General features: G+C 43.7%; 1 protein-coding gene across 10 annotated transcripts in view; it reads right to left on the reverse strand.

Moving 5' to 3' along the window:
• Positions 1 to 771: 771 nt before the first annotated feature.
• robo1 (roundabout, axon guidance receptor, homolog 1 (Drosophila)) overlaps positions 772 to 25,520 on the reverse strand; it is a 708,427-nt gene continuing 683,678 nt past the window's right edge. For 9 of the 10 annotated variants that reach the window (XM_063050245.1, XM_063050243.1, XM_063050241.1 and 6 more), the window contains 3 exons: positions 6,674 to 6,994; positions 5,052 to 5,272; positions 772 to 2,192 (listed from right to left, as the gene is read on the reverse strand). In XM_063050245.1, coding sequence (XP_062906315.1) covers positions 2,178 to 2,192; positions 5,052 to 5,272; positions 6,674 to 6,994 — 557 coding nt within the window. In that variant the 3' untranslated portion in view covers positions 772 to 2,177. The remainder of the gene's footprint in view (positions 2,193 to 5,051; positions 5,273 to 6,673; positions 6,995 to 25,520) is intronic. The other variant, XM_063050247.1, reaches the window with a different exon arrangement.

A 25,520-nucleotide genomic window follows, 5' to 3' on the forward strand; every position in this document is an offset into this window, starting at 1 on the left:
GGGCAGCAGTGGAGGCCAAGTCATTGGGTGTATTTAAGGCAGAGATTGATAGGTATCTGAGTAGCCAGGGCATCAGAGGTTATGGTGAGAAGGCGGGGGAGTGGGACTAAATGGGAGAATGGATCAGGTCATGATAAAATGGCGGAGCAGACTCGATGGGCCGAATGGCCAACTTCTGCTCCTTTGTCTTATGGTCTTATGGTAATATTTTGATTTATGTGCTGTGTGTGATATATGTTTTGTGGGTGCACCATGTTCTGGAGGAACATTGTTTCATTTGGTTGTATATAGGTACAATCAAATGACAATAAACTTGAACTTGAATGAAGAAAAAATAGGTAAGTGTTCTTAAGGTCCTGTTCAGCCTTGATGGAAGTGAATGGTGGAACAGGTGCAAAGAGATGAATGGTCTCCTATCAATCTTACATTGTCTCCTTACAGGACAACAATCTTGCTCAAATTAAGACTGAGGCACAAGAGAGTGCAGATGCTGGAATCTGGAGCATCAAACTACCAGCTGGAGGAACTCAGCAGGCTGAGCAGCGTCTGTGGGGAGAAAGGAAATGTCAATGCTTCGAGTCCTAACCCTGCACCAGGACTATGGTCTCAACATGCAATGTTCACAATCCCTTTCTCTCTGCAGATGCAACTTGGACTCTGGAACTCCTCCAGTGCTCTTTGTATTTCTTGCACAAATTGAAAGTTTTATTCCAAGGAACAATCATGATCAATATTCTGCTTTTCTTACAGAAAAGTCTCTGACACAATGGATCGTGTTTGTGATCTTGAGGAGAATTTTTAATAAATAATGTGGCAGGGAAATTATACGTTTAGGGTTATTAAATCCTCAAATATGTAAATTCATGACTACAGAAAGGAATTCTTACATAAAAAATACCAAGACAATGAAGACAAGTTGTCTTAGCACAATACACTGTTGCCCTTGGTAACCACACGAGTGGTTGACAAGAAGTTCAACTTGAACCATCCGTCCGGTAACGCGGGTCATCACAGTAGATTCGGGAGGCGTCTAAGGGTGGTCGTTCTGAATGTTTTCCTATAAAGGAAGGCATCCTTGTTGATTGAAGTGTTAAGTAAGCTTCTTCCAATCAGAACCCAGTTTCAGCATCTGTGCCCTCATCAGCACAGACAACAGTCAGTCCGGAGGCCAGAGGTACTTGTGTAAGTTGCATCAGCAAGCATAACAAGGTACTGTACTTTTATTAAGTCGGATTTGCAGCTGCGGAGATGGAACCGGATCTATGCAGATCAGAAAGTCTTTGTATCTTTGTAAACTACCACAGGTCCCATCTCCATTCTTCACCTTGGCAAGAAATATTTTTTTTCTTCTTACTAGAGAGAGGTGAACTAAAGGATTGACTCTTCCACTCGCTTCTGCGCAAGTGTGCAGATTCCTCTCAACCCCTCCCGAGAGTTCCCCACCAATCATCCTGATCCCTCCCTCACTCCCCCAATAAAAAAAAACCATCATCTCAATCTCAGATGGCAAAAAAACTCAAGACATTTCTCCATTTTGCTTCCCCTCTGTCACACGTAATACTCCACTAAGATGTCGGAGATTAAACCATTAAAAATGTTTTTTTTCTTTCCAAATTATAAAGTTTAGTGATTGTGCTTTTGAAACCAAGAAATTAAAAAAAAAATTAAACAGTGCATTACAACGACACAAAAAAAACAATTATATATATTATTAAAAACAATTCCACTTTTTTGCCAAAACAGCCATTCTTTGGAGGGTGTTGATAGAACATGTTACTTATATACAACAGGGCCAATGGGAGGTTGTTGGACTGACAGGGTGTGACAAAGAACTCCAATATGTATTTACAATATGAATCACCCTATTTTAGCTTTCTGTTTTCAATGAACTATAGAAAAGTTGACAGGTATAAGTTACAATTGAAAGCTAAGTTCATCCCAACCTCCCCCCTCTCAAAACAAAAGATTCAAAAGTCAAATGAAAAAAAAAACAAAAAACTTAATTGATGTGGTCAATCAAGATGATGCAAACATTTATAATTTACAGAATCCCCTCATTGAACCAGACATTACATCTGGCATCAAATATCTTCCACGGGTAAGGAGTTTTACAAAAACTGGCATAGAGCTCTCCAGAGTCTGATCGGAGTTAATTGCCTGAAATTATCTTCTTTCCTTTAGTTTTCCATATCCTGTGGAGGGAAGAACAAGGAGTCAGCAACCAAAAGCACCAATATTTTGTTTCTCTTATTCATTTTTTTTACCTCTCTCCTCATCAGCTCCATTTCAAATGCAATAGCTTGCCAATGGTGGAAATGAATCATACCATCTGGTATGGAAGGACTACTGCACAGATTTGGAAAAAGCTGCAGAAAGTTGTAAACTCAGTCAGCTCCATCATGGCCACTAACCTCCCCAACTTCGAGGACACCTTCAAAAGGCGATGCCTCAGACAGGCAGCATCCAACATTAAGGACCCCCATCATCCAGAACATTGCTACCATCAGGGAGGAGGTACAGGAGCCCAAAGACACACACTCAAAGTTTTAGGAGCAGCTTCTTCCCCTCCACCATTAGATTTCTAAATGGACAATGAATCCATGAACACTTCCTCAATTTTTTTTTCTTTATTTTTGCTCTCTTTTTGCACCACATATTTAATTGAATTTTTAACATACAGTTCTTATTGTAATTTATACTTTTTATTATTATGTATGGGCCGGCTGGTGGCACAGTGACATCAGCGCCGGACTCCCGAGTTCGAATCCAGTCAGGCCGCTCCCAGGCACGCTTTCCATCCGTGCCGGGTTGAGTGCCGAGCTCGCAACTCGGCCTTGTAAAAAAAAACTGCGCTGTGAGAAGGACGTGGGGGACCACTCACAGAATCTTTCCTCCAAGACAACCACTTGAAAAGTGGTCACCAAGGCTCTGGCAGAGTATGGCACACAAAAAAAAATTATTATGTACTGCTGCTGCAGATCAAAAAGATTCATGATGTATGCCGATGATATTAAACCTGATTCTGATAGAAATAGTCAGAGACAGAAGAGACAAGAGCTGAAACCTAGAGCAGCAAAACACAAAATACTGGAGTAACTCAGTTGTTCGGGCAGTATCTTTGACAATAGACAATAGACAATAGGTGCAGGAGTAGGCCAATCGGCCCTTCGAGCCAGCACCACCATTCACTGTGATCATGGCTGATCATCCACAATCTGTATCCAGTTCCTGCCTTATCCCCATAACCTTTCATTCCACTATCTTTAAGAGCTCTATCCATCTCTTTCTTGAAAGCATCCAGAGACTTGTCCTCCACAGCCTTCTGGGGCAGAGCATTCCACATATCCACCACTCTCTGGGTGAAAAAGTTTTTCCGCAACTCCGTTCTAAATGGCTTACCCCCTATTCTTAAACTGTGGCCTCTGGTTCTGGACTCAATCAACAGCTTCCTGCCTCCAGCGTGTCCAATCCCTTAATAATCTTATATGTTTCGATAAGATCCCCTCTCAGCCTTCTAAATTCAACAAGCCCAGTTGCTCCAATCTTTCGACATATGACAGTCCCGCCATCCCGGGAATTAACCTTTGTACCCGGAACATCTCATATTGAAACACTGACTGCCCATTTCCCTCTGTAGCACTGGCTCCCCCTCACCTTTACCCTTCTACCCCTGATGATTAGGGTGGCACGGCAGTGTAGTGGTTAGCACAATCACTTTACAAGGCCAGTGGTGGGGTTCGATACCCGCCGCTGTCTGGAAGGGGTTAACAAATTCTCCCTGTGACCGCCTGCGTTTCCTCTGGGTGCTCTGGCTTCTTCCACTCAGGTTAGAGTTAGGGAGTTATGGGCATGTTACGTTTGTGGAGGAAGCCCCCAGCACAATCCTCGCAGATCTGAATTGACACAAACAAGGCATTTCACCGCGTACTTTGATGTATGTTTGACAAATAAAGCTAATCCTTTATTTATCTATAAAGGGTCTAGTCCCCAAACCTTGACTGTCTATCTCCCCCATAGATGCTATCTGACTTGTTGAGTTCCTCTATCTCCATTACGTGTCCGAATGTGGACCATCTGTTTTGTATTTATTATCTTCAGTAACATTTGAGTAATCTTGTGTATATATATATATTGCTTGATTAAGCATTTTTGTTCAGTTAAATAATTCATTGTGGTTTATATGTATAAATACATTAATGGCATCACTTTACCATGTGATACCAGTGCACCTCGCTTGAAGTAAACACGAAGATAGACTCACATTTCAGACTCCTGTGTCTTCCTTTGAATTAGTTTAATGTTTTGAAGTTACAAATCATAACTCCCTCGTGGAAGGGAATCAGCTGTAAGGGAAAATGACACTTTCCATCTGCCCTCCAAGTCACACTTTGTTACCGCTTGGAAGTGCATCGCCTTCCCTTCATTACTGGATCTAAAATCCCAAAAATTCTCTCCCCAGTACATGACTCTACCGAAACACCAGCACAGGAGCACCTTCTCTAAAAAGACAGCAGAAGGTCAAGAAGGGAAGGGATCTCTTTAGGACACCGCGGTAGTGTAGTGGTTAGCGCAAAGCTATTACAGATCGGGCATGTGAGTTCAGAGTTCAGTTTCGGCGCCCTCAATAAGGAATTTGTACTTTCCTCCTGGTGAAACCAAGGGTTTTCTCCGGGTGCTCTCTTCATCTCCCACACTTCAAAGATGTTCCGGTTAGTAGCTTTATTGGTTATTCTAAATTGTCCTGTGATTAGGCCTGGGTTAAATTACAGGGGGGTTTCTGGATGGCATGGTTCATTGAGCTGGAAGGATCTACATAGTGCTGTATCTCTACATGAATAGATAAACGTGGGTCATTGTCACTTCCTCAAAGGGAAGTGAATTTCAGTATAAATCCTGAGCAAGTTAGCGATGCTCGGATCCCCCACCTCCACAATTTCCGCCCCGAAAACAATCCTCTGGAGGATCTAACTGTGAATTCTATGACTGCACCCCACCAACTTCACCTGTTCCCCCCCCCCCACCACCACCACCCCCGTGCCCCCAGAATTCACCTCGAACTCTTCCTCTTCGCACTCGGGCATTCCCATCTCCAGCAGACCAGCTTCGGATGCCAGCCGACGGGATGAGGCCGGGGCAGTCCCCGGCACCATCTGCTCTCCTCTACGCCGTCCGCCGGACCCTCTCGATGACACGGAGCTGGAGGAGCTGGGCTCCCGGGGGTTCTGCGCCGATGGAAACGTCGGGCGGCTGTAGGGAAGGACATCCTCCACACCTGCACGACACGGGGAAGTTAAGCCCATAAGACAGACTATTCGGCCCATCTAGTCTGATCTGCCATTCCATCATGGCTGATCTACTATCCCTCTCAACCCTTTTCTTTGCCCTCTTCCTGTAACCCTTGATGCCCTTACTGATTAAGAAACTTCAAGTATACTCAGTGACCTGGCCTCCACAGCCATCTGCGGCAATGAATTTTACAGATTCACCACCATCCAGCTGAAGAAATTCCTCCTCATCTCTGTTCTAAAGACACCCCCAGTTTAGAAAACTTTCTCTCCACATCCACTCTATCTAGGACTTTCAATACTTGACAGGGTTCAATGAGATGACCCCCTCATTCTTCTAAACTCCTGTTAAAATGCTCCTCACATGTTAACCCTTTCATTCCTAGGATCATGCTCATGAACCTTCTCTGAATCCTCTCCAATGCCAGCACATTCTTTTCTTAGACAAGGGGCCTGACCAATGGTTAAACCCAGGGCTCTCACCAGACATGCATTCCCATTACTTAACACTCTGACAGAACAGGCATGAAATGGTTAACCATTGCCCTTCTTCACGTGGTGCCTTGGATGGGAATTTTAACTCTTCATCTCCCGTGACCCTTGGAAATCTTTGGAAATTGCCACAGCTCCAAAGACTTACCTATTGACCCCTGTTCACCCAAACCCAAACTAATGGTGGGGCCATTTCAGGGAGTTGAGAGCATTATGGAAGGAGTGTTATGGAGAGGAGAGAGGATTATAGAGATGTTGGACCAGTGTAGAGAGGAGAGAGCATTTTGGAGAGCAGAGATTCCAATGGAGAGGAGAAAGCATAGAGGTATTTAAGAGGATCATAAATAGGCACATGAATATATTGAGAAAGGAGGTATGTGGTCCTTGTGCAGGTGTCATTAGCTTAATCAGTTTGGAACAACACTATGTTCCTATGCTGTAACGTTCTATGCTCTTTATCCAACGTTTTATGTTCAGTGTTCTACACTATGTGTTCTAAAGATTAAAGATAAAGATTAGCGTTACTTGTCACATGTACATTGAAACGCTGAGACATACAGTGAAGTGTGTTGTTTGCATCAGCAACTAACACAGTCCGAGATGTGCTGGGGTCAGTCCACAAATGTCACCATGCTTCCAGGGCCAACACAGCCTGCCCGCAACTTACTACCCGTACACCTTTGGAATGTGGGAGAAAAGCAGAGCTTCCAGAGGAAATCCACGTGGTCACAGTGAATCATAGTGGTTACAAACTCATTACGGACAATGGCGGGAATTGAACGCTGATCACTGCCACTGTAAGCTGTTCCGCTAACCACAGTGTCACCGCTATGTTGTGTGTTCTGTGTTACAGAGAAGAGAGGCTGCTATGACAGGGACGACGTTCTAGCCCTTACCTTGAGGAAGCCGTGCTTTGGCTTGGGAGCTCTCACGCTTGCCGGCCTTGTTCAGACGCTGCCTGGCTCCGTGGGCCTCGTTTGGCCAGTGCTCCGGGGGTTCCCGGCACTCTCCTGGGTTCAGGCGGCCTTCCGCCAGGTGCTGGGGCTCGCCGCCCTCCCTCCCTCGGTGGCCTCCTGCTTTCCTGTCGCCGGCTCGCTCTGCCTTCTGCTCCGCTCCGTGGGGCCTCGGCACCACCGAGTGCCAGGACTCCAGTTGGGTCTTTGTCTGGATGTTGGGAGATTTGATGGCGGGAGGGGGGACTGGTGGTGGAGGCAGCTCTAGGGTGTGGAAAAACACAAAATATATTGTCTTTCCCAATTACATTCCTGAACATTAACAAATTTCCTACAATACCTCTTGTCCTCAATAATAAGCTTGCATTTATATCATAGCGTTAGTGTGAGAGGGTAATCATTTAACATTTATTTAGAGATACAGCACGGAACAGGCCCTTCTGGACATGCCGCCCAGCGACCCACGAGCGTGAGGGAGAAAATCAGAGCAGCAAGAATTCCGCACACACAGTAAAAACATAGTAAAGGCATCCGTTAGTCTTGCGAGGCCATGGAGAGTCTTCACTCTCCAGGGTGCAGGCCTGGGCAAGGTTGTATGGAAGACCAGCAATTGCCCATGCTGGAAGTCTCCCCTCTCCAAGGGAAGGGCATTAGGACACATACAGCTTGGCACCAGTGTCGTCGCAGAGCAATATGTGATTAAGTGCCTTGCTCAAGGACACAACACGTTCCCTCGGCTGCGGCTCGAACTCACGACCTTCAGGTCGCTAGTCCAATGCCTTAACCACTTGGCCATGTGCCCACGGTAAAAACGTACAAACTTGCTTACAGAGGACACTGGAATTGAACTCCAAATTCTGACACCCTGAGCTGTAACAGCATCGCGCTAACAGCTACACTACATTGGCGCCCTAGATTAATCATCATAACAATTATGTGCCATGTCGGATGACATGGGTGATCATGGTCTGGACTAGATGGGCCAAAGGGCCTGTTTCTGTGCAGTTTCAACAATATGAATAAGGAAATCAAGTCTTGATCCAAACTGGTGAAAACCTCTGTATGTTACAGAGCTAGAACAAATCCCACCCACAAAATCCGGGTCAGCCACTTTCATACATTCCCACCACAATGCTGTATGTCAAATACTTGAAATATTTCTGATTGTCACTGGTAGCCAAATACATTCCCAACCTATTAAATATGAATGAATCAATTAAAATTGTAATCAAAAATAATTAAAAGGAATAAATCACTTGAAATGCCTTTACATAATTAATATCAGTACAGCAAATACAATTAATTTAAAGACATATACCCACAGTGGCCACTTTATTAGGTACACCTGCTCGTTAATGCAATTATCTTATCAGCTAATTATGTTCAGCATCTCAGTGCATAAAAGCTTGCCAACATGGTCATGAGGTTCAGTTGTCATTCAGACCAAACATCATAATGGGGAAGAAATGCAATCTAAGTGATTTTCACCGTTGAATGATTGTTGATGCCAGTTGGGGTGGTTTGAGTATCTCAGAAACTGCTGATCTCCTGCGATTTTCATACAGAATATCTAGAGTTTACAGGGAATGGTGTGAGAAACAAAAAAAAAAATCCGGTGAGTGACAGTTCTGTTGGCGGAAACGCCTTGTGGATGAGAGAGTTCAGAGGAGAATGGCCGGATTGGCTCAAGGTGACAGTAACTCAAATAAACACGGGCTACGACAGTGGTATGTAGAAGAGCATTTTCAAACACACACCATGTCGAACCTTAAAGTGGATGGGCTGCAGCAGCTGAAGACCATAAACATACACTCACCGGTCACTTTATTAGGTACAGGAGGTATTGAATAAAGTGGCCACTATGTGTAAATTGGACCTCATGCTAAACTGGATGCGGTCATCACCCTGAAACAGTTAGGGCGTTCCTGCACCCATTCTAAGTCAGCACAGGTCATGGGAGTAGGTTCATCAGGAAGAGCATGAGGAATTGAGGAAGTGAGAGGGCAGCTACCAGACCTCAGATATGGAGCACAGTCTGGACAATGGCAGCAGAGTCGATCCAATAATGTCCGGACGCCTAGAGCAAATCCCAGACATTTACCACTTAGTTTCACCAGCAAGCTCCAGCCCATGGAGATGGTCACAATCATATAGGATGTAGAATATAGAATGGAATCAGGATTAATATCACGGGCATATGTCATAAAATTTGTTATTTTGCGGCAGCAATACATTGCAAATACTTGATAATAAAATGCTACACATTACAATATGAAAAGATGCTGTATGTAACAAATTGAATTAAACAAGTAGTGCAAAAAGAGAGCAAAATAAGAAAAAAATGCCGAGTTAGTGTACATGGATTTATTGTCCACTCAGAATTCTGATGGCAAAGTTCCTGAAATGAGAGTGTGTGTCTTCAGGCTCCTGTACCTCCTCCCTGATGGTGGCAATGAGAAGAGGACTTGCCCTGGGTGATGGGGGTCCGTAATGATGGAGCTGCCTTTTTGGGGCATCGACTTTTGAAGGTATCCCAGATGCAGGGGGTGGGGGGCAGTGGGCAAGTGCTCATGATGGATCTGGCTGAGATTACAACTTTCTGCAGCTTTTTCCAATCCTGTGCAGTGGCCCCTCATAGAACATAGAACATAGAATAGTACAGCACATTACAGGCCCTTCGGCCCACAATGTTGTGCCGACCCTCAAATCCTGCCTCCCATATAACCCCCCCACCTTAAATTCCTCCATATACCTGTCTAGTAGTCTCTTAAACTTCACTAGTGTATCTGCCTCCACCACTGACTCAGGCAGTGCATTCCACGCACCAACCACTCTCTAAGTAAAAAACCTTCCTCTAATATCCCCCTTGAACTTCCCACCCCTTACCTTAAAGCCATGTCCTCTTGTATTGAGCAGTGGTGCCCTGGGGAAGAGGCGCTGGCTATCCACTCTATCTATTCCTCTTAATATCTTGTACACCTCTATCATGTCTCCTCTCATCCTCCTTCTCTCCAAAGAGTAAAGCCCTAGCTCTCTTAATCTCTGATCATAATCCATACTCTCTAAACCAGGCAGCATCCTGGTAAATCTCCTCTGTACCCTTCCACATCTTTCCTATAGTGAGGTGACCAGAACTGGACATAGTACTCCAAGTGTGGCCTAACCAGAGTTTTACAGAGCTGCACCATTACATCGCGACCTCCATTCAGACAGTGATGCAACCAGGGTTAAGGAGCAGTTTTAGAACATAGAACATTGAGCAGAACAGCACAATAAAGACCTTTAGACCCACAATGTTATGCTGACCTCTTAATCTGCCCCAAGATCAATCTAACCCTCCCCTCCTATACAGCCCATAAACCACCATTTATCTAACCCCATGGTCTATCTAAGAGTCTTCCAAACACCTGAATTGTATCAGCTTCCACCACCATCCCCACCACTCTGTGTAAAACACCTACCTCTGACACTTCCCCTAAATGTTCCTCCACTCACCTTAAGCAGATGCCCTCTGGTATTGGCCATTTCTGCCCTGGGAAAAAGGCCCAGCTGTTCCTCTCAATCAATGCCTCTTATCATCTTGTACATCTCTATCAAGTCACCTCTCACCCTCCTTCGCTCCAAAGAGAGAAGCCCAAGCTCGCTCAACCTAACCTCATAAGACATGCATCCTGTAACACTGCTTGAACATTCTTTTCATAATGAGGCAGCCAGAAGTGAACAGAATACTCCAGCTGTGATCTAACCAGGGTTTTATAGAGCTGCAACGTTACCTTGTGGTTCCTGAACTCAATCCCCAACTGACAACGGCCAACATACCATACACCTCCTTAACCACCTTATCAACTTGCACAGCAATTTTGAGGGATCTGTGGATCTGCACCCCAAAACCATTCTGTCTCACCACACTGCTAAGAATCCTGCCATTAGCCTTGTGTTCTGCCTTCCAGTTTGATCTTCCAAAGTGAATCACTTCACACTTTTTCTGGAATGAACTCCACCTGCCACTTCTCAGCCCAACTCTGTTGATGTCCCGTCGTAACCTGTGACACTGTGCACAACACCGCCAACCTCTGAGTCATCTGAAAACTTAGTAGCCCACTCTTCCACCCTTCTACTTAATCATACAAGTCATTTAGAAAAATCACAAAGAGCAAGGGTCCAAGAGCAGAACGTAGAGGGGAACACTTCCAGAGTCAAGGTTAATTGATAAGTTTGCAAACTAAGAACACAAGAAAATCTGCAGATGCTGGAAATCCAGCAACACAAGCAGGACACAGGAGCAATGCAGCAGGTCAGGCAGCATCTATGGAAGAGAGTAAATAGTTGACATTTTGGGCTGAGACCCTTTTTCAGGACTGAGATGGAATGGGGAAGATGCCAGAATAAAAAGGTTGAGGGGTGGGGGGGGGGGAAGGAGACTAGGTGGGAGGTGATGGGTGAAGCCAGGTGGGTGGGAAAGGTCAAGAGCTGGAGAGGAAGGACTCTGAAAGGAGAGGAGAGTGAACCTTTGGAGAAAGGGAAGGAGGGGACCCAGGGGGAAGTAATAGGTAGATAAGAGGAAGTGAAAGGTCAGGGTGCCTATTTCTTCCCCGGGTACCCTCCTTCTTCTCTTTTTCCTCTCCTCTACCAGATCCTTTGTTCTCCAGCCCCTGACCTTTCCCACCCACCTGCCTTCACCTATCTCCTTCCAGCTAACCTCCTTCTGTAGAAAATGGCAAACCACTTCTGTAGGAAAATTTGCCAAGCACAATCAAGAACAATCAAAGACATTGATCGCCCACGTCATACAATGTGGCACATAATGAATGAACAAATCACAGAACAATTTACAGTGACAAATTAACCTACCAACCGGTACGTCTCTGGATTGTGGGTGGAAACCGGAGCACCCGGAGGAAACCCACACATTCACAGGGACAAGTGACAAATGACACTGGAATTGAACTCCACACTCTGGCGCTCCGAGCGTCACACTAACCGCTATACTACATGGCGCCCCAAGAGTGCAAGTCATCTCCGCTGCTCTGCTTTTTGACCAAGCCTCCTCTATGTTCCCTACAGCTGTGAAAGGCACGATAGAAAAGCAGGTCTCTCTGTCTCATATACACACGCCATACTCCATCTACTGCAAGCTATCCAGTATGTGACTGAAGCAGCATTAACAGGATGAGAAAGAAACAATGGAAATATTCTGGAATATTCCAGCAATCCTGCTGGAAGCGTTTAATATTCATCAAAGAAGTCTATGGCTTTATGTCTCTATGCCTGCATCCTTTTTAATTCAAAACATCTGGATTATGAGGTGACCTGGTGAAATGACCTCTAATTAAATACCCTGTTCTTTTTCAATCTAATTTACCTCAGACAAAACCACACTGCATTCCCTGTCCATCCAATCAGATTTTTCATTACACCATCACCTCTGGCAATGAATTCCTAATATCAGGGGTTTAAGCACACAAACCCCCGATCTATTTTAATCTTCTGTTTGATTATTGCTGTTCTTTCAGCCCAATCCTAGCCTGAAGGTCCACTTCTGTGGCGAATAAATCTGGAAATGAAACACATTAAAGTACTTTGGATCTGTCTCTAAATGGTCCTTCCAATGTTTAAAATCTCTGTAGTGCTTGCATTTATATTAAGACCATAAGATAGAAGAACAGGATTAGGCCATTTCGCCCTTTGCATCTGCTCTGCCATTTCATTATTGCTGATCTATTTACCCTCTCAGCCCCAGTCTCCTCCCTTTTCCTGGTATCCCTTCATGCCTGACCAGTCAAGAATCTATCAACCCCTGCCTTAAGTATACATAAAGATTTGGCCTCCACAGCTGCCTGTGGCAACGAATTCCTCAGATTCACTACTTCCTGGCTAAAGAAATTCCTGCACAGCTCTTTTCTGGAAAGATGCCCCTGTCCTCTGAGGCTATGTCCTCTGGCCTTAAGAGTCACCCACCATAGGAAATATCCTTTCCACATCCAGTCTATTCAGGCCTTTCAACTTTCGATAGAGGTGACATGAGGTCACCCTTCATTTTTCTGAATTTCAGTGTGTAGATGCCCAGAGCCAACAAAATGCTCCTCATATGACAAACTGTTCAATCCCAGAATCACCTTCATGAACTCCCTTTGAACCCTCTCCAGTGTCAGCGCATCCTTTCATAGATAAGGAGTCCAAAACTGCTCTCAATACTCCAAGTGAGGCCTCACCAGTGCCTCAGCATTATATCCTTGCCTTTATATTCTTTATGATCACTGCTAAGAATGAAATACACCAGGTACATGGATAAGAAAAGCTTCAGAGGGATATAGGCCAAACACAGGCAAACAGGACAAGCTCAGGTAGGCACTGGCGAGATAGGCAGAAGGGATTGACTCTGTGCTGGATGACTCTTCCTGTGCTGTTCAAAGTTCAGAGTAAATTTATTATCAAAGTATCAAAGTATCTCATTCCACCGAGATGCAGCACTGAGCGTCATAGGAAGTCATTCCTACCTGTGGCCATCAAACTTTACAACTCCTCCCTTGGAGGGTCAGATACCCTGAGCCAATAGGCTGGTCCTGGACTTATTTCGTAATTTACTGGCATAATTTACATATTACTATTTAACTATTTATGGTTCTATTACTATTTATTATTTATGGAGCAACCGTAACGAAAACCAATTTCCCCCGGGATTAATAAAGTATGACTTTGACTATGTCACCATATACTATTCTGAGATACATTTTCTTGCAGGCATTCACAGTAGAACAAAGAAATACAATAGAATCAACGAGAAACTGCACACAAAGACAGACAAATAATCAACGGGCAAAAATGTACAAACTGTGCAAATACAAAAAAGAACAGATATTACAACAAAAATAATAATAATAATAATAATAAAATGAATAAATAATACTAAGAACATGAGTTGTAGAGTCTTTGAAGGAGACTCACATGGATACAAAAGGTTTAGAGGGGATATGGGCCAAATTCAGACAAATAGGATTATAGCAACACACACAAAATGCTAGAAGAACTCAGCAGGTCAGGCAGCATAATGGATGGACACAGTGGATTTGAGTATCTTGGTTAGCATGGGCTTAAGGGCTGAGCAGCCAGGTGGTTCCTCCCACACGCCAAAGGTTGGGGTGAGGGTTATGGTTAGTAAGTTCTATGCATGCTATTTTGGTGGTGGAAGCCTCAAGCTGTTCTGGTGGTAGATGCAAAATGATACTTTTCACTGTAAGTTTCAATGTTTTAATGTACATCTCACCAATAAAGCTAACCTTAAACATAAGAGATATTGCAGGTGCTAGAGATCCAGACCAACAAACATAAAATGCTTGAGGAGTTCCTGGGTGTCAAGATCTCTGAGGATCTAACTTGGTGCCAACACATCGATGTAGTTATAAAGAAGGCAAGACAGTGGCTATACTTCACCTTCTATCCATGCCAATATCTTTCCTGTAATACCATGGGCTCTTACCTTGTTAAGCAGCCTTGTGTGTGACACCTTGTCAAAGGTCTGCTGAAATTCCAAGTAAACAAGAGCCACTGCCTCTCCTTTGTCTTTCCTGTCTGTTATTTCTTCAAAGAATTCCAACAGGTTAGTCAGGCAAGATTTTCCCTTAAGGAAACCATGCTGACTTTGGCCCTTTTCAAGATTCAAGTATCTAAGAATGTATAAATATACATTCTTAGATACTTGAGATTTGCTTGCTCACAGGTAAGAAACCCGAATGAACCCAATTGAAGAAAAAAAGAATAAAAATAAAAATAAAAGACCAACACTCAATGCGCAAGAGAAGGAAAATAAAATCATGCAAACGATTGAAGTGAGCATCAGCATTCCAAATCAAACCTGGGTCCTCAGATCCTAACATCAGAGGAGTCCAAAGCCATATTAGAGGGCATGGAGCACAGCACCTGAGCTGTCTTCATAGCCTTAGTGCCATGGAGATGTCCACCATGGAGAATGTGCGATATCGGTTCTCGTACTGACTGACACCCTGTCTTTTCAATCTATTTGGGTTGGAGCTTAAACTAAACAAACAACAGAACAGCAAAAGGCTCTGGCACCATGCAGAGCGGAGAGAAGATCACGGAGAGCGAGCTAAGTTAGTCCCTGGGCCTCCTATCCGGGTTTAAGTTATCTAAACAGCTTATCGTACCTCGCACTAGGACCCTGCTGCAGTGAAAGGCTCTGGGCCTACAACCATGCTGCCCAATGACTCGTTCCGGGCCCAGATTTTGCCACCCAGCAACTTGCTCTGGGCCCAGATTTCATCACCCGGTCCCAAGCTGCTTTCAACCTCTTCAAGTCAGCTTGGCTCCCAGAGTGATCCAACCTCACACACAGGCCAGTTGTATGGATACCGAATCTCCTCTGCTTGGGGCCCTGACTTCTTCTTTTGACACCCAGAGCAACCAATCTCACACCCAGGCCAGATGCATGGGCTTTTTATCATGTGCCTCCAAGTACTCCAAAACCTCATCCTTAATAATGGACTCCAACATCTTCCCAACCACTGAATTCAGGCTAAATGGCCTATAATTTCCTTTCTTCTGCCTCCCTCCCTTCTTAAAAAGTGGAGTGACATTTGCGATTTCCTGTCCTCTGGAACCATTCTAGAAGTGATTCTTGAAAGATCATTACTCATGCCTCCACAATCTCTTCAGCTACCTCTTTCTGAACCACGGGGTGTAGTCCATCTGGCCCACATGCCTTATCTACCTTCAGATCATTCAGCTTTCCAAGCACCGTCTGCTTAGTAAAGGCAAGTACACTCACTTCTGTTCCTTGACACACTCGAATTTAGGTGGCGTTGTGGATAATGAAGTAGGTTTCCAAAGTTTGCAGAGAGATTTAGGCCAGTTAGAAGAGCGGGCTGAAAGATGGCAGATGGAGTTTAATGCTGAAAAATGTGAGGTGCTACATTTTGGTAGGACTAATCAAAACAGGACATACATGATAAATGGTAGGGCATTGAAGAATACTGTAGAACAGAGGGATCTAGGAATAATGGTGCATAGTTCCCTGAAGGTGGAATCTCATGTGGATAGAGTGGTGAAGAAAGCTTTTGGTATGCTGGCATTTATTAATCAGAGCATTGAGTATAGGAGTTGGGATGTAATGTTGAAATTGTATAGGGCATTGGTAAGGCCAGATTTGGAGTATTGTGTACAGTTCTGGTCACTGAATTATAGGAAAGAGGTCAATAAAATTGAGAGAGTACAGAGGAGATTTACTAAAATGTTGCCTGGGTTTCATCTCCTAAGTTACAGAGAAAGGTTGAACAAGTTAGGTCTTTATTCTTTGGAGTATAGAAGGTTGAGGGGGGACAATAGAGGTGCTTAAAATTATGAGGGGGATTGATAGAGTTGACGTGGATAGGCTTTTTCCATTGAGAGTGAGGGAGATTCAAACAAGAGGACATGAGTTGAGAGTTAAAGAGCAAAAGTTTAGGGGTAACATGAGGGGGAACTTCTTTACTCAGAGAGTGGTAGCTGTGTGGAACGAGTTTCCAGCAGAAGTGGTTGAGGCAGGTTCGATGTTGTTTAAAGTTAAATTGGATAGATATGTGGACAGGAAAGGAATGGAGGGTTATGGGTCGCGTGCAGGTCGGTGGGACTAGGTGAGACTAAGAGTTCAGCACGGACTAGAAGGGCTGAGATGGCCTGTTTCTGTGCTGTAATTGTGATATAGTTTGTTATATGGAATTTCTGACATACTGCTGGTGTCATCCACAGTAAAGACTGTTGCAAAATACTTATTCAGTTTCTCCATCATTTCTTTGTTCCCAGTTACTACCTCTGCAGTATCAGTTTCCAGCGGACCAATATCTACTCTCACCTCTCTTTTACTCTTCATATACCTGAAAAAAATTGGTATCCTCTTTTATGTTATTGGTTAGTTTACCTCCATATTTCATCTTTTCTCTCCTTATAGGTTTTCAGTTGCCTTCTGTTGGTGTTTAAAAGCTTCCTAATCCTTTATCTTCCCACTAATTTTTGCTATATTCTATGCCTTTTTTTCTTTTTATGCTGTCTTTGACTTCCCTTGTCAGCTATGGTTGCCTCATTCTCCCATTAGAAAACTTTTTCACCTTTGAAATGTATCTACCCCATGCCTTCCAAATTGCTCCCAGAAACTCCAGCCATTGCTGTTCTGCTGTCATCTGTGTGAGTGACTCCTTTCAATCAATTTTGGACAGCTCCTCTCTAATGCTTGTACTGATATATCTGATTTTATCTTCTCAGACTGCAAGGTGAATTCTATCATATTATGATCACTGCCTCCTCAGGGTTCATTTACCTTAAGCTCCCTAATCAAGTCCGTTTCACTACATGGCACCCAAACCAGAATTTCCTTTTCTCCAGTGGGCTCAACCATAAGCTACTCTAAAAAGTCACCTTGGAAGTATTTTACAAATTCCCTCTTCTGGGATCCTGCACCAACCCGATTTTCCTAGTCCACCTCCACATTGAAATCCACCATGACCATACTCACACTACCCTTATACATGACTTTTCTTTCTCCCATTGTAATCTATAAGCCACGTCCCACCTATCGTTCGAGTGCCTGGATATAACTCCCATCTGGGTCTTTTTACCCTTGCAGTTTCTACTCTGCTCACAAGGATTCCACACCTTCTGATCCTTTGTCACCTCTTTCTGAGGATTTGATTTGATTTTTTTTTAATCACCTCTGCCTAACTGCCTATCCTTCCGATGTTAAACTCCCCATATAGGTGAAACTGTGGAATAAGAAAGGGATAACCATATTAATAGGATATCATAGATCACTCAATGGACAAGGGATTGGGATTTAGAGGTGCAGATTTGTAGAGAGATTGCAGGCAGTTGCAAGAAACATAAAGTTGTGATAATACAGTAGGTGATGTCAACTTTTGATGTATTGGAGGAAACCAGAGCACCCAGATGAAACTTGCACAGTCATGGGGAGAATGTACAAACTCCTTATAGACAGTGGTGGGAATTGAACCCAGATCTTAATCCCGAGCATTATGTGAGCTGCTATGCCACCGTGCTGGCCATTGTAGTCACTATGGTTGCAGAAGCAGAAAATGCTGGTAACACTCAGCAGGTCAGGCAGCTTCTGTGGAAGGATGGAACGGAGTCTAGAACCTATAACCAGAAACAATGGAGATCTTGCAGATGCTGAAAATCCAGAGCAACACACACACACAATGCTGGAGGAACTCAGCAGGTCAGGCAGCATCAATGAAGAGAAATAAATAGTTGACGTTTTGGGTCGAGATCCTTCATCAGGACTGATGGAGGGTTGTGGCCTGCAACGTTGCACAAACTTGAATTCTTTCCTCATTAGCTGAGGGTTGAAAATTATGAGAGACTACAGTTGGTAATCAGTCGCTTTCCAGGCTGGAAGTGTCAAATACAACAGGACAGATCTTTAAGATACCTATTTATATTGTGCTGGCTGAGCTCATGTTTCTGAGGAAGATGTGAATTATAAGTTTAGTCTCAGATGGGGATTACTTCCCTAGTTCATATTAAGTTTTTCACACACAGGAGATCCTGTAGGTGCTGGAAATCCAGGGTAACACACACAAAATGCTGGAGGTCAGGCAGCATCTATGGAAAGGAACGAACAGTTAACATTTTGGTCCAAGACTCTTCCTGATAAAATCCTTCAGCATTTTGTGTGTTACCCTTCATCAAAACTAGGAATGTGGAGTGCACAGTAGCATAGCGGGAAGCATGGCGGTGTTACAGCTTGGACTGTCTAAATCTGGAACTCAAATCTGGCGTCCTCTGCAAGCAAGTCTGTACATTCTTGCTGTGACCACATGGGTTTCCTCCAGGTGCTCTGGTTTCTTCCCATGGTCTAAAGACCAACTGGTTAGTACTTGACTGTACTTTTTTCTGTAGATGCTGCCTGGCCTGCCAAGTTCCTTCAGCGTTTTGTGTGCGTTCCTTGAATTTCTCGCATCTGCAAATTTTCTTTTGTTTGTGGTTAGTAGGTTAATAGGTCATTGTAAATTGTCCTGTGACTAGGCTAAGGTTAAATAGGTGGGGTGCTGGATGCTGTGGCTTGTTGGGCTGAAGGGGTCTGTTTCATGCTGTATCTCTAAGTAAATAAATAAAATTAACAAGTTAACAATAAATAGGAGAGATTCTGCAGATACTGGAAATCCAAAGCAACACACACAAAATGCTGGAAAAACTCAGCCGGTCAGGCTGTGTCTATGGAAAGGAATAAACAGTTGATGTTTTGGGGTGAGACCCTTCTTCAGGATTGGAAAGGAAGAGGGAAGATGCCAGAAATCTAGTTTGAATTCGTAGAGAAGGTTGTGGAGAGGTGGAGAAGACAAACTGAACACCCGTGACATGGTGAGGCCAGATCAAATGGGTTAACGAGGTTCTGCTTCTTTGTCGTTTGCGTTGCTAATTACAGGTCAGGTGGAGAGATAGTGAGCCAATATCACAGATGGATGACTTTCAGTGCCAATGCTACTGAGATAATTACACAGGAACAAGATTCAGGTTCAGTTGAAGTTCAGTGGTTATGGAGGTGACTCTCTCTCTGAGCTTAAAGGTCACAGGCTCCATGGAAGCAGAGACATGAAGCACATGTATACCTCCCAGGGCAGTTAATGAACATAGAAGATAGCACAGTACCCCACAATGTTGTGCTGATCTTTTAACCTACTCTAAGATCAATCTAACCCTTCCCTCCCATATAGTTAGCCAGATCTGCTCTGTGCCTTATGGTGCATCAAGCGATAACCTTGCCATTTCTTCAGCACTTGTCAGTGTTTTTTACGAGTCCGAGTAACTAGCTCAACGTTCAACCTACCCTACCGCAGATGGAAAGAGTGCAAGGAGCCGACCGGACTTGAACCCAGGACCACTTGCCCCGATGTCCCGTGTGGGTGCCACTACACCACCGGCCAGCACGTTCCCTCCCACACAACCCTCCAATTTTCTTCCTATCTAAGAGTCTCTTAAACGTCCCTACTGTATCGGCCGCTACCACCACTATGACAGCACATCCCATGCAACCACCAGTCTCCATATCTGACATGCCCTCTAAACTTTCCTCGAATCACTTTCAAACTACAGCCCTTGTATTAGCCATTTTTGCCCTGGGAAGAGGTCCACTCGATCTTTACATCATATCATCTTACACACCTCTCTGTAGTCACCCCTCATCCTCCTTTGTTCCAAAGTCAAAAGCCTAACGTGTCCAACCATTCCTCCTAAGACGTGGTAGGGTGCCACGGCAGCACAGTGGTTCGTGCAACGCTATTACAGATCGAGGCACTGGAGTTCAGAGTTCAATTCCAATGCTGTCCATAAGGAGTTCGTACCTTCCTCCCATGTGTGTGCGTGTAGGTTTCCACTGGGTGCTCTGCTGTCCTCCCACATTCCAAAGATGTACTGGTTAGTAGGTTAACTGGTCATTGTGAATTGTCCTAGGATTAGGCTCAGGTTAAAAAAGTGGGTTGCAAGCAGGAAAGGCCTGTTCCACGGTTTGTCTCTAAATAAACAAAAATACATAAGACATGCTCTCTAATCCAGGCAGCACCCTGGGAAATCTCCTCTGCAACGTCTCTAAAGCTTCCACATCTTTTCTATAAGGAGATAACCAGAGATGAACACAATCCTCCAAGTATGGTTGAATCAGAGTTTTATAGAGCTGCAACATTACCTTATCACTCTTGTAGTCAATCCCCCAACAAATGAAGGCCACACATCATACACCTCATCAACTTGTGTGTCATCTTTGAGGGACCTACAGACATGGAACCCAACACCCCTCTGTTCTCCAGGAAGGCTGAATTGCTGGAAGTGATGACTAGTTTGGACAGTGTTAACAGATCTTTATTTCTTATTTATTTCGAGATACAGCCTTTCCGGCCCAATGAACCACACTGCTCAGCAACTCACCAATTAATCCTAACCTAATCACAGGACAATTTACAATCACCAATTAACCTGCTAACCAGAGGGTCTTTGGATTATGAGAGGAAATCGGAGCACCTGGAGGAAACCCACACAGTCACGGGAAGAACGTACAATGGTGAATTCAACACTTAAGCAGAAAGTCATACTGAATAAAACATGGGCTCCCAACCTCCCTTCGGAGCCTGATGGTGTCATAGAGGCACAGATTTATACAGCACAGAAACAAGCCCTTTGGCCCATCTTGCCCATGCTGAGCCAGTTGACTAACTGATCGTGGAGAGCATTTAAACTGGCTGCATCACTGTCTGGTCTGGGGTGGGGGGGGGAGGGGCCGATGCTGCGCGGGATCAGAATAAGTTGCAGAGAGTTGTAAAATTAGTCACCTCCATCATGGGCACCGGCCCCTGGAGTATCCAGGACACCTTCAAGGCCAATGACTCAAAAAAGTGGTGTCCATCATTAAGGACCCCCATCATCCAGGGCATACCCTCTTCTCATTACTACCAGCAGGGAGGAGATACAGGGGTCTGAAGACACACACTCAATGATTCAGGACCAGCTTTTTTCCCTGTCATCAGATTTTTCAATGGACGTTTAACCCATGAACACTGCCTCACTACACTTTAATTTTGTATTTTTGTACTACTTATTTAACTGTTTATATACACACACACACACACACATACCATACGTACTGTAATTCACAGTTTTTTTCTCTATTATTGTGTATTGCATTGTAGGCTGCGGCAAAGTCGACGAATTTCATGACGTATGTTAGTAATATTAAACCTGATTTAATTAGCTGCATTTGCCTGTGTTTGGCCTATATCCCTCTAAGCCTTTCCTACTTATGTAACTGACCAAAGCTCTTGTAAATGTACCCACCTCTACTACCTCCTCTGGCAGCTTGTTCCATATACACAATATCTCCAGCATATAAAAATTGCCCCACATGTCCTTTTTAAATCTTCCCCCTCTCACCTTAAACAGCTGTGTGTTTTTCTTAAGTGCATAAATTATCTCATACTTTCAGTATGGAACTACCAGGAAAATAAAAGAAGAAATTAATGTAAAAATACTGAACTCCATCTTAGAATTATGTGGCTTTAAGCTGTATAATTTAGCATGTAACAAGTGAATTCTCCCTTATAACATTAATTCATCTCCACACACTTCATAGCTGGGTACATTTCAAAGAAAACAGCTAATGTTACACCGGTACCTCGTAAAAGCCTTACAATTAAAATGCCAGAGCTTTATATCCTATCAAACGTTCAGAATCCATTTAGTGAGATTTTCAAAAGAATTTAAGTGAAACTTCAGTTGTGATTTAGCCGCCCTGTCAACTTGGAAAGAGACAGGATGTATTCCCTCTGCACCGATAACCACCCAAGTTCAGCGTTCATTAAAGTGTCAGCAGTTTGCCAAAATGATCGAAAAATAGAAAAGTAATGAGATAGAAAATGGGTTATCAGCAGGGAGGAAGGTGTACAGAGAGAAAGAGAGAGAGAGAAAGAGAGAGAGAGAGAAGGGGTGGAAGAGCGGGAGAGGGAGAAAAAGATAGAGGGAGGAAGAGAGACAAAGAGAGGGGAAACAGAGAGAGGGAGACAAATGGACAGACAGGGAGAGAGAGTGAGACGGAGAAGAGGGAGGCAGAGAAAGATGGGTGAGAGAGTGCAAGAGAGGGACAAGGAGGGAAGGAGAGAAGGGGACAGAGGGAGGGAGATTTATTAGCATTCATTTCCAAGAGGACCTGAATATAAAAGCAACGACTCACCCAGAGATACATATGACAAATGACAGTTTATACAGATCAAGCAACAGTGTAGGAAGTGTAGAGAGATGGGAATAAAGGAAGAGGGAAGTACAGAAAAACTAAGGGATACGGATAATCTGATGAAGGGAGGGACATACACACACTCTCTTACATACATACACACACACGCACACACACACACACACACACACACACACACACTCATGGAATAGCAACTAACTGATAGTCACTCAAACGAAGACACATACATAGAAGCAGAGACAATCCTCGGGGAAGGACAGATGGACGGAGGCGGGCAGAGAAAGATGGAAAACAGATGAGATGCTGCAAGAGATAGCAGACACTAGCGGGTATTGCCATACCAAACACTGATATTAGAGATGATGGTTAACTGTAATTAAATCCACTTTTATGCCATTTGTCTATGATAACCCTTACTAGTTGACAAGAGGGATATAATTTCAATACCTTATTAGTTATTTGGCAAACAAAACTAATTTTCCTGGGACACTTATCTTCACCCCTTCATTCAAAGCTTTCTGATTGTACCGTTATCTGATATTGGGCCCTGGCCAAGGCGGCTTGCACCTGGGTCATGTTGGCTTCCACCCAGTAATCGTGGAACTCAGGGGCTCCTGCAGTTAGATCTGTCTCCAGGTTGCTGACATGCTTCAGTGTATGTGTGTGTACGTACGTACGCCTGCTGTAGAGAAATTCTGGTAAGACCTCCTTTCCTTTTGTGCTTTCCCTACAAGCAATCCTTTACAATAAGATCATAAAACTTGGCAGAAGAGTTAAGCCTTTCAGCCCATCAATTAAGCTCTCCTATTCCATTCTGGCTGATATATTATCCCTCTCAACCCCATTCTCCTGTGCTTTCCCATAACCTTTGATGCTCATACTAATCAAGAACCTATCAACCTCTGCTTCAATTATACCCAATGACTTGGCCTCCACAGCTGTTTGTAGCAATAAATTCCACTGATTCACCATCCTCTGGTGAAAGAAATTCCTCCTTATCTATGTTCTAAAGGTACATCCTTCTATTCTGGGGGTGCCTTCTGGACCTAGACTCACACACTATAGGAAACATTCTCCCTATGTCCATTCTATCGAGGTCTTCAATATTTCATTGGCTTCAATGAGATCCCCTCATTCTTCTAAACGCCAGTGAGTACAGGCTCAGAGCCATCAAATGCTTCTCATATGCTAACACTTTCATTCCTTGGATCATTCTTGTGAACTTCCTTGGGTCCTCTCCAATGGCAGCCCATCTTTTCTTAGATAAGGGGTCCAAAACTGTTCACAATACTCCAAATGTGATCTGACCAATGCCTTATCAAGCCTCAGCAATACATCTTTGGTTTTATATTCTAGTCCTCTCAAAATGAATGCTAGCATGACATTTGCCTTCCTTACCATTGACTCAACCTGCAAGTTAACTGGATTACTCAGCCCAGAGGCTCCAAATCAAGCTTCTGAACCCCAGGGCCATCTCAGCCCTCTTCATCTCACTTCACCACATTTCCTATTCCTTGCTCCCTTAGTTGTTTATCCAGACTTCCCATAAATCTTTCTCACTCCTTGACTCAACCATCTCAAGAAAGAAGAAAGTTCCACATTCTCCACTCTCTGAGGTAAGATGTTTCCAATTGGATTTATTAGCTATTATCTCAGTCCACTAGCTTTGAGTTCTCCCTCAAGTGGAATTGGTTTTCTGACATAACAGCAGAAGAATTAGGACATCTTCAAGAGGGTGTACTTCAAGAAGGTAGCATTCATCACTAGTGCCTCTCACCAACTGGGACATACAGACATAGAAAGGAAAAATGCATATGTTTAGAAAATAGAAATGTGGAGTGCAAGGGAGCTTATGATTCTATAACACACACAAAATGCTGGAAGTACTCAGCAGGTCAGGCAGCATCTATGGAGATCAATTTCTGGTGTCTTCCTCCTTCCTTCGCAGTCCTGTCAAAGGGCTTTGACCTGCAACATCAACTGTTTACTCTTTTCCATAGATGCTGCCTGGCCTGCTGAGTTCCTTCAGCATTTTGAGTGTGTTGCTTTGGATTTCCGGTATCTGCGGTCTCTCTTTTGCTTTTGATCCTATGGTTCTGTGTAGGCAGACAAACTGTTGACTGGTGACCTGGACTAAACTTATTCCCAATATCCGAAACCTTAACATTACTAAAAAAAAAATTAATAATCGTATCATATGAGTAGAAAGTTGCTGTGGAAGACAGCTGACCTATTTAAAAATTACATCACTTAGGATTATTAAAGGTGGCATATAATCCAAGTTTTTCACTGATGTAATTTCTCTCACCAAAGATTGAGCTTTGAGTAGTTAAAAGATCAGAACAACATTGTGGCCAAAGGGTCTGTACTGGGAAGTACGGTTATATGTTCTGTGTTCTAAAAACACAAAATCCCTGGATGGGTTAGAGTGGCTTATTGGTTAACTACAAGTTCAAGTTTGTTGTCATCTGTCTGTACATATATACAACCAAACAAAACAACACTCCTCCAGACCACGGTGCGCCCACAAAACATATATTACACACAGCATATAAAACAAAATATTACCATAAATGTTAATTAAATATAATTCAAAGTGCATGTAATGCACAGCAGAGGTAAACAATGAACTGTAAGTTGTCGGACTCATTCTCTGAAGCCTGGGCCACTGATCCAGAGACAGTGAGTTCAAATCCCACCACATCGCCTGGAAATGTAAATTCAACTAATTAAGTAAATCTGAAGTTAAAAGCTGTGTCAATAGTGGTGACCTTGAATTAGTGGATTCCCATAAGTACACATCAGATTTATCAATGTTCTTGAGGAAAGGAGGTTTGCCTTCTCTATCTTACCAGGTCTATTTTGTGTCTCAAGACACCATTGCAGTTAACTCCTAACTGTGCTTTGAGTTGTGCTTGGAATATAAATGCTGGTTTTCCATACTCACTTCCAAATTGCTCACCATCCTAATGCGGAATATATATTGCCTTTTCTTCAGGATCACTGGGTCTAAGTCATGGAACCCCCCTCCTCAATACCAGTGAGGAA

This window comes from Mobula hypostoma, chromosome 6 (genome assembly GCF_963921235.1).
Source record: "Mobula hypostoma chromosome 6, sMobHyp1.1, whole genome shotgun sequence".
Classification (NCBI taxonomy): Eukaryota; Metazoa; Chordata; class Chondrichthyes; order Myliobatiformes; family Myliobatidae; genus Mobula; species Mobula hypostoma.